The 10428-nt window shown below is 48.5% G+C and overlaps 1 protein-coding gene across 1 annotated transcript in view; it reads left to right on the forward strand.

The window, feature by feature from the left end:
• The window catches only part of LOC114448654 (uncharacterized), an 8291-nt gene extending 589 nt beyond the window's left edge, over window positions 1-7702 (forward strand). The window contains exons 1-3 of the mRNA XM_028425754.1: window positions 1-3; window positions 369-494; window positions 2973-7702. The exon at window positions 1-3 is cut by the window's left edge and continues 589 nt beyond it. Of these exons, the coding sequence (XP_028281555.1) occupies window positions 3391-7563 (4173 nt within the window). The 5' untranslated portion in view covers window positions 1-3; window positions 369-494; window positions 2973-3390 and the 3' untranslated portion in view covers window positions 7564-7702. The remainder of the gene's footprint in view (window positions 4-368; window positions 495-2972) is intronic.
• Window positions 7703-10428: the final 2726 nt, after the last annotated feature.

A 10428-nucleotide genomic window follows, 5' to 3' on the forward strand; every position in this document is an offset into this window, starting at 1 on the left:
GAGGTAAAAAAAAACAAAAACAAAAGCCGTTTCCACCTGGAGTATGCTGCTAGCTAGCTAATTAGCTAGCTGCCGAGCTAGGCGCAGCTAAGCTTAGCTCGTAGCATTTTGCTAGCTTAGCAGGCTAAGCAACCGGGGTTACCTCCCCAGTGTTGTGTATCAGTTTGTGTATTTATAGAACTAAAGTGAGTTTGTACGTGCACGCATGATGTTTGAGTGTGTGTAAAGATTGTGTTTGACTTGTTTTTAGCAGCTAGTTTTCGTTAGCTTAGCCCTGTGTGGTGGTGGTGGTGGTGGTGGTGATTGATGGGTGCTAGCAGACTCTGGAGGGGCAGTCAGAAAGGTGTCATCGATTCATCTCTTTTCAGACTGTCCAGCTGAAGTCACCGGTTGTCGGCGGAGAAAGTGGACTGACCACCCCCCCTTCCACACACACAGACACACACACACAGCTGCGGTCCAGCAGGGAGCTCCCAGAACCTGTGGATGAGCCGGTAAGATGCGAGCAGCGTGCAATCACACCGCTGCACAACTGCGAGGTTAATTAGTTCCAGTGCTGCGCGGATGTTATCAGCATCAGAATGTGCAGAGTAGAAGCTGCCGTGCTCATGCACGCACCGTGGTTCCACGTTTTATTATTATTATTATTATTGAAGTGAGTCTGCAGCTCAGGCAGGCTGACAGCGTGGGTGTGTGGGGAGGCGTGTTCACTAAGATGTGGAAGAAAAAGTTGAGCAGCATATTAGTTTGGTGGTAAAAAAAAATATGTCATGCAGCTCTGGGCATCACTTTAATCTAGAGTATTCCACAAGAAAATTCCCATCATGATGGCTGATGGATCACTTTATGTCATCAGTTGTCCTACGTTTACTTATAAACAAGCTTTTTAGAGCTGCTTAGTGTGCTTCAATTTAAATTTCAGCTCTAAATATCAGGTCACTCAATTCAGTTGCACTCGAAAGTGACATCACTCTGCATAATATAACAGCTTCATATTTCTACACACAGCCTGTTTCTGCACAGCAGCTTCTCAGACCGTGACACTTCGGTCGTGTACCCGGTGTAGTAACCCCCCCACCGCTGCACATTGATTTCTTTGCAGTTATTTTTCAAGTTTGTAAGGTACTCGGCTGCTTATGTCTGTATATGTATGTTTAATTACTGTGCCGCAACATGGTCCACGGCCGTCTGAGCTACATTTTTGTTTAGTTTGCACAGATATCCAGCTTATATCCTCATGCATATTGCACATTTTCATAGTTTTATTCAGTATAATTTGTATTTTTCTTGTCCGGTCCTCATCCTAACATCTAAACCAGCAGCTTTTATTCAGGAATATCTCTTGTTTTTTTAACTTAAAGTGGGCAGCAGCTGCTTTGCGTGTGTTATCGCTGTGCTGTTTGTCTGTGTAGGTCAGGACCACTGGCCTTTGAGCACACACACACACACACAGTAACTACACAGAGTCAAGAATAACATTCTCAGAATTACACAAACAGCTTTTACAGAAGCGTATGCTTCACTCTCCTGAAGCCCTCTCCTAAACATTTAAACGTCGTTCTCTGGTTTCCCTCTTCGTTCTGTCAGTAACAGTGCTGTTTTATTTATGTAGCATTCAAAGTGACCAATAAACAAAACATATGGCGAGCTTTAAAACGCTGCACTTCCTTATACTTCAGTGTATTTTTTAAATCACGGCTATCCGCTGTCGCTCTGCCAAGTTTCAGACTGTACACAGATGTGACGGCACATACAAGGATGTTTGGCCTCTCTGCGTTCTGTCTCGGGGGAGACTGTTTTTATGTCAGGCGCTCCGTGTGAAGCCAGAAGGAGGTCAGAATTAATAACAGATTTGATCTCAAATGATAGAAAAACAGTCTGTCAGCCAGAAAAAAAGGCAAAGCCCGTCACAGGAGAACATCAGCTTCAAATAATTGATGCTAATGCAATGATGAGAAAGTAAACAAAAGTGAGAAAAGTGCATTTTCCTTTTTAATTTGGCATTTAGCCGTGTGTGTGTAACAGGCGATGTGCACCATGAAGTCAGAATAGTGGGTTAGTGTGGTTTCTCTGAGCCTGCTGCATCACCATGGTAACTCAAGCTGCAAAGTTAACCTGGTCAGGGGCAGGTTATGCCCCCCCCCCCCCAAAAAAAAATACACATCTTAATTTAAGGTTTTCTGCAGCACCGGTTCATCAAATTAAGATATGTGAACTTTATCTTTATCTGAATCACCTGTTCAGATTCACCTGTTCAGATTCACCTGTGCAGAAGAAAGCATCAAATAATGTGTTAAACACCCTCGTTAATGTGCACAGAGCCTAAAGCCAAAAGCCTGGAATGACAAAGTTTGTAACCAGCATGGTGAAACCAATAACCTCTGATCAGGCCGGCTCACTCAGAGACAGTCTTGGCTCTGTGGAGACTGGTGTGTACCCCAACGCTGATAGCTGATAGCCACATTGACTTGTTGTCCATCCGTATATTCTTTCAGATTAGGTTTTTTTTGGTTTGCTTTCTCCCACTAAAAATGCATAAAAATACAATCTGGGTGCAACAGCTTGTCCCCAGAGATTTAGATTTAGTACTTTACTGAAAATGTGGATCTGAGCAGCTGTTGGGTGTCGGGTTCACTGGGTTTTTGGTCATTCTGGCTCATATTAGAAAGACCTAAACTTTCCAAGAATTGTACAAAAGTAGCTGTTTAGCAGTCGCTCGGCCTCCAAGAAGCAGGAAGGAAGGCAGGGATGCAGCTAGGTCGGAGTCAGGAAAATTGTCAGCATGCTCTTATTTTTAGCCAAAAAGTATGAACTTAGGTGAGGCTGCATCTCTGTAAATGATCAGTTAGACTGATTATACTGAAACTGATTGTTTACATGTGAAAATACACCACACACTTACTGTTTATCTGCTCGGTGTCAAGTCAAAGACCCACTCACTGACATAGAAACTTGTCGTTCTCTGTCCTCAGGCTCCGGCTCCCAAAGATCCACGGCGGAGCAGATGGGCGATGAGGCAACGGTTCATCCTTGACTGATAACGGAAACACTCGGCCGCTTCACAGAACTGCTGACCTGATTTTGAAGTTATGAAACACTTTAGAGAAACACTACAGACTGCTTTTTTAATATAGTTTAGTATTGACTATTTATGACCCTTTTATAACCTCCCTCAGAAGCACTTGAAGGCTTCTCTCTAGTAATACATTTATGTGAGAAAATCAAAGCCTCGGCTCTCGGTGGCGGATTATCGCGGCCAGTTGAAACCACGGCCAGGCTGTCACTGAAAATCAGACCTTATTAGGCTGATAAGGGCTCACTGCTGTTCTCAGCATAACACAGACGGGCTGTTTGCGGCCCCTGGACAGATCGTCACAGCTGCAGTGGGAGATGTTCCAGTTCAGCAAGTACCCCATGGACATTTTAGAGATGCTAAGTGGACACCAAGCCCACCAATTCAAGGGCCTTGGATTAGAACGGCAACTAAGCCACCAACAGCAGGTCCAGCTGCAGCATCAGCAGCAGCTCCAGCAGCAGCATCAACCCTCTGCTGACACCTCTGGCAGCCTCCTGTCTGGCCTTGGCCTGGGGTCCCTTCAGAGCTCACGGAGCAATGCCTTCGCCGACTCATCATCGCTATTTGCCAAAATGGGTGCTCCTCCTCCATCCATCTCCCACCAGAGCCAGTCGTCCTCTTCATCTCACAGCTCGAGGAAGTCGAGTAAGATGAGCAGCAGCAGCAGTAGCGGCAGTGGGAGCTCCTCGTCGGGATACCCACAGTTTCTGCGGCCCTTTCACCCGGCAGAGGCTGCTCTAGCTCAGGAGCAGCTGCATTCTGGGATGGGACGCTTTGACTTCAGTGGGAGCAGCAGTGGAGGAAGCGCCGGGGTAATCGGGGGTGTCGTCACACCTGCGCCTCCGCCACCACTGCATCCAGGTCTCACCGTTCCTCAGCCCTCCCCTGGACCTTCCTCGTCCTCAACCTCTCCCTCCACATCCGCGTCAGCCTCAAACAACCCCTCCAGCAGCACTGCAGTACCCCTGGTCGGCCAGTCAGATCCCCGCAGCCTCCACCAGCAGTTCAGCTGCATGCTTGCCGCCAACCAGTACTTTCTGTCAGGTGTCCCCACTAACAGCAGCCTGGAGCAGTTTCTAGTCCAGCAAGGCACTCACAACCACTTAGGCCTGGGTCTCAGCCAGGGGGCCACAGAGTCAAACTCAGCCCTGGCCCCTCCTCCTGCCCTCCACTCCTCCCATAGCCACAGCCACTCGGCTCCACAGCCTCAGCAGCAGCAACAACAGCTGACCCCTCATGCCTTATCTCATCCACACAGCCACACTCACCACCCACATCCTCTCCACCCAGCCCCCCAGCCTGCCCCACTGGGCGGCTTTGATTTCCAAGGCATTCCAGTGCTTTCCTCGAACCAGATAGCATCACTAATGCAGCAAGAAGCAGGCCTCCCCCTCCCGTTGCCCCTGCACCTGTCCCTCTCTAAAGACGATGGCTCCAAGTCCGGAGACAGCTCGTCTACATCAGCTTCAAGTGGAGGAAGCAGGAGAAAGAAAGCAATGGCGGGGTATCTGCCCCAGAGGAAGTCGGACAGCAGCAGCCACAGCAGCCACAGCCATAGCAGCAGCAGCGTTAGTAACTGCCACAACAGCAGCTCAAGTGGGCACAGTCAGAGCTCCTCTTCAGGCCTGGTGGGCGGAGGATCTGGGGGTGTTGGGCTAAGTGGCATCGGAAGCGAGCCGCAGCACTCTTCTCTCCTCTCACCGTCCTCACAGCAGCAACAATCATCCTCCACTGTCTCCTCCTCTTCATCTGCCTCCTCTTCCTCAAACTCAACCTCTGTGCTCGTAGCCAACGGTAACCCGCAACTCTCCAAATCCCAGGAGAGGCACAGCAGCAGTTCATCGGGGCAGGCCGAACCTGAACCCCTTTACCACTGTGGCGAATGTGGTAAAACCTTCACCCACCTCTCCAGCCTCAGACGGCATCTCCGCAGCCACGGCTTGACACCAGACAGCCAAAGAAGGAAGTCGGACTGTAACTCCCCCAGTCCGGAGAGGATATTCTGCTGCGGGGAGTGTGGCAAGAGATTCAAAAAGAGGGGTCACCTCATTCAACACAGCGTCACCCACTCGGAAAACCGGCCTTTCGTCTGCAGCATCTGCCAAAAATCCTTCAATCGTCGAGAGTCACTTACGAGACACGAAAAGATCCACGACGAGAAGCCCTTCCGGTGCCCGGCATGTGGGCGGTGTTTCCGCGAGAGCACTTCGCTTCTGAACCATGCTGCTTCCGGTGCCTGTGGCAAACCTCCTCGCAGTTCCAAAAACCGGGCCAACAGCGGAGGGAGTGCGTCATCCAACCCGAGCAGGAGTAAAATGGGAAACAGCGGAGATGGGGTAGGAATTTCAAGCAACGGGGCAGGGATGGCTAACGATAAGTATGCAACAGATTATTCCAGAGGTCGCTACCAGAACCCGTCTGCGTACACCAGCGGGGTCGATGACTACAGACGATCCCAGTCTTCATCCCTGTACACATCAGAGAGCGCGCTGGCCACTGAAACGCTCTCTCAAACTCTGCGTAAGGCCCCTTTAGCCCCAACACTTCATCCACACCCACAGAGTCAGCAACAGCACCACCACCACCCCCCCCAGCCACAGCAGCAGCAGCAGCAGCAGCAGCCCCATCTCCCCCTCTCCTCCCTATTGGATGATTCAGAGGATGAGGTCACCAGTAGTGCGATGTCAGCCATCGCTGCAGCAGCTGCAGCCTCCTGTGACATAAGCACGGAAAGCCGGGACGGAGAGCGGAGGGACATCATCGGAGGCCTGCTGGGGGGGTTGGGGTTTAGTAACTTGGGTGGACCATCATCCACGTCCACCCTCAATGGCTCCACCATTCCTCTGACCCACCCAATGCAATCCCATTTAAAGCCCAGGAGGCCAAGAAAACCCCGCGAGAAAAGGGACCCAAACACCATCGTGAGGAGGAGGAGGAGCCCCGCACCTCCGGGGGACGGCACCGACAGACCCTATGGATGCCAGCTGTGCGGTAAACGTTTCAGAAGGGCGGAGACTTTGCGGCGACACAACCGAGTCCACACCGGCGAGAAGCCTCATGCCTGTGAGGTGTGTGGCAAAATGTTCCGTGAGCCTTTCCACCTCACCAAGCACCTGACGGTGCACTCGGGTCAGAAGAACTACAAATGCAACCTGTGTGGGAAGATGTTTGCTTACGCACAAAGCCTGGTGAGGCACGGGAAGCTACACAGGAAGGGGGAGATAGACAGCCAGGGGAGGAGGATAAAAGGTGCTGCTGCCGCCATCACTCAAGTCCCCAACCCGGGAAACTCTGACTACTTCTCAGCCTGCTCCCAAGGAGAGAAGTCGCCAACATCTGGCACTCCCTCCCAGAGGCTCTACACCTGCACCGTGTGCTGGAAATCCTTCCGCCATTACTTCCACCTGACGGCTCATCAACAGACTGTCCACGGAGGGGGGGTCGGGCTGGAGAAGTCCTTTCGTTGTGAAGTGTGCGGCAAAGCCTTCGCCTACTCCAACAGTTTAGTGCGACACAAGCTGTCTCAGCACGGCATCGACCGCAACGGCCAGCGAATCAACCAGCCTCAACCCTCCGGATACTCGCCCCTCTTCTATGATGCTGGTTCAGGTTCCGGCTACTCTGGGTCGTCCCACATGCAGCAGGGGGCTTCAGGGCAGCAGCAGCAGCAACAACAACAGCAGCAGCAACAACAACAACAACAGCAACAACAACCACCACCACCACCCCAAGAGCCACAGCACCCTTTTCACTACCGCGCAAAAAACTTCCAAAAACGGCACGGTCAGACAAGAAAACACAGAAAAAAAAAACGGCGCATGGTGATCCACAGCATCATGAGAGACGGGAAGCTGGTGGGCGTCCCTCTGAGTAAGGAGACTCGCAGGAAGCTGTTGATTCTGAGGAAGAGAAGAGGCAAACTGCAGGCACAGCTCAACAGGAAGAAAATGCTGGTCCAGCTGAGGATGAAGGGCGGTGTGATGAGAGTGAAGTCGTGGTGCGGGGGCGCCGTCAGGGTCACGGGGCTTACCTCAATGGACATCCCTCTAAAGCGCTTCCCCTGCCCCATCTGCCCCAGCACCACGTACACCAAGCAGGGGTCCCTGCTGGTCCACCACGCCGTCAGGCACCCTCCGAGAAACTCAGGCCGCCACGCCCGTCTGCGTTGCCAGGTGTGCGGACGGCGCACCGGCTCACTACACAAAGCCTTGAAACACAGAGGCCAGCATCTTCGACAAGCTGCATTCCAGTGCCACAAATGCCGACACCGCTTCTGGAACGCCGGGCTCCTGGCCCGCCACAAGTACTCCTGTCGGGGGGCGGCTGCTGTCGTCAGCGGGTGCGGAAGCTGGGAACTGTTGAAGATGAAATCTCCGTCGACCCCCAACATGTCAGATAGCGATGGCGACCGTTCGCCAGTCCGGCTGGCGGTCCCTGTTCTCGTCCAGCCGGAGAGATCAACAGTACTGACCGAGTACAGTCAGTAAACACAAACAGTTTTTTTTAGACTAGATTGTTTTTTATGTTTATTTTTTTTAAATAATCCAGGAAGCGAGCAAGAGCTAGCAAGTTTTTAACAATAAAAAAAAAAAAAAAAGAAAAAGGTGCGAGGGGGGGAGGGTTTAGTGTAACTACCGTAATCTCCCCTCTCCACCTGTAAACAATCCTAACCTGCCACAAGCAGAGGTGGTTGATGAGTTAACGCGGACTTCAAAAGGCCCAGAATCAGAACCACCGTGTCACGTCATCTTTTCTACCTTCCGTCATGTTTTCCCTCCGTTAGCGGTGTTAGCTCATCAGTATGGATGTTGTGGAGGCGAAGCGCCACTTAAACAGTTCAGTCTTCGTCTCTTGCTCTGTGTGTCATCTGTTAACGCCTGTGGAGAATCTCAGTTTTCACACTGAGATAACTTTTTTTGCCCTCGATATAAAATTTAATCTTTAGAAGGAAGAAAAAAATAAAAATCCTGACCTGAGAAGCTCATGGAGAAAGGGTTTGGTCACGTGTGCTGACTGTAAAGGAGGAAGAGGAGTTTAGATGTCCTTAATTTTAATGTACACTACTTTTTGTTTTGTTTATTTTTAGAGGCGTGGACACGACTCAAGCTGTTAGTGTGTTCAGGATTTTAAAAAAAGACGACAGAAATAAGCGGAGTGTACTGTACAATTCGTATTATATTTTATTATATATTGATTATTTGCTGTTTTTTTTTTTTACTCCAAGTATCTTTTCTTTTATCATTGTTGCTATTGTACGGGTGGGAGGGAACGAGTCGGGGACTATCTTTGTAAAGCAGCGGGATGAGTATATGTATCAATGATCAATGTGATATTTCTGCCCCCCCCCTCCCCTTTTACCTGCCCCCCCCCCCCCCCAATTGCCACACTTAAGCCCCATTTTTGTAACAGCGTGTACACATAGTTCATTACTTAGGTCCTGTCCAGAAGTGTTTTTATTTTCTTTTTTCTGTAAAACTAAAACATGTAATATTATTACTAAATTACTATCCTTTCTTTGCCTAAAAAGTGAGTTGTTGAAAACCCGCAAATCAAATAAAAAAAAGAGGAAAAAAAAAAAAAAGAAATGTAACGTACATCGTTGACTTAAATTTACAAATTGATGCAGAATGTTGGATTTTTTTGCACATATTTGTCATAAAATGCCTCCTGTTTATGGGACTCAGTGGGCCGATAAATGTTCCGATTTTTCTTGACGCTGCTCCATCATTGCAACTGGCAAGTCTGCTGTCAGGTTCTAAACATGTGGCTAGTTGGTGTCATCTGATTGTCAGCGTTTTTATTTGCATTTCAGGGCTGTTGATAACCAATATTGACGATGTTATCATGCATTCCTAAGTGAGACCCAACAGACATTATCTTACTAAGACATGAGAAGTCTGCTCGTGTAGATTAAACTGGGAATAAATGACAATATTTACCAAATGCAACCCCTCGAATTCAATACAGGGATTTAAAAGGGAAGTGTTTTGGATTGGATTCCCCTGCAGCAACAGGATTGGCTCACATAATGTAAGACATCCCACAAAAGGCAACAGGAAAAAGTGAGGATTTAAATTTAGGGGTGAACTGTCCCTTTAAATGTTGATACATGTGAGACCTAACAGCTTTATGAACCATTTCTAGATGTACTCTGCTTAAAAAAAGTGTCCGCTCTCCCTTCAGTTGAGGACGGGTGTTGTTATTCAGTGCCGTTAAATTGATCATCTTGTTCCACAGGTTCTAAATCTATATACGGATGCAGCACCAGAGAGGTATCGGCTGAATGTTCAACTCTGTTTTTTCTTCCTTTAAAAGCTTGTTTAGAACTGTTTAATCCACTGTAGGTGTTTGTATCCACACTTTCTTCCTACAGGGACCTTAGTGTGGCCTCTCTTTCTGTAGCCCGACCCCACCACCACCACCTCCACCTCCACCACCGTTGCACAACAGCAGCAGCAGCGGCTCCAGTTTCAGATGCTTGGTGTTGGTGCAGCCAGGTGAGCCACTGCCGACATGTCTCACAAAAGTTGGAGGTGATTTTCTTGTCGTTAAGCCTTTCTGAACTCACTGGTGCACTACTGACAAACAACCACTAGATGGAGCCACTTAAACATCCTTTAAATAATGCCCAGGTTCCCAACTCTTGAGGGGGAAGGATCAGGGAAAATCATTTCAAATCACAACAGCTCATGAAACTCTGATCACACTTTAGTGGAGTTGTTGTTGTTCCACTTTCCCTCATGCCAGCACCTCCACCTGTCTGTGTGTGAGCCGGGCAGGTTATTTTGGCCTCTTACTACTTGCACATTCGTGTCATGTAGCATCTGCCTCTGTGACAGGACTGTATCAGCAGAGAGGTCCTTCTAGGAACTGTAGCTCCCACCGTGCAGCTGCTGCATTCGATGCACGAGTCACTCAAAAGTTATGTCCACACGACACACGTGACGTTTTTATGTACGATCGCTGCTTTTAGTTCATTTACAGGCTGTTATTGTAACTCTGCCTCTGGGCCTGCATCATAAAAAAACATGGCAGGAGAGAAAATGGAACATAAGCAGTATCCCTTAAAATGTCACTCAATTTTTTAAGTGTGTAGCAAAGCATGCCAAATACGACAAAAGCAGTTGTAAATAATATTGATATAAATGTGGACCACATAGAACACTTCTCAAATAAGGAACTAAAAATAAAGAATAAAGACAAAAAACTCAAAAATACACCAATATTTAGAATTTATAAAATATATTAATATCTTAAAACAACTTCATTTCCCCACAGGGATTAATAAAGTAAATCTTAATCTTTAAAAAAATCCAATTAAGTGGATTCCAGTGGACATAAGAATACTTTGA

Source organism: Parambassis ranga, chromosome 2 (genome assembly GCF_900634625.1).
Source record: "Parambassis ranga chromosome 2, fParRan2.1, whole genome shotgun sequence".
Classification (NCBI taxonomy): Eukaryota; Metazoa; Chordata; class Actinopteri; family Ambassidae; genus Parambassis; species Parambassis ranga.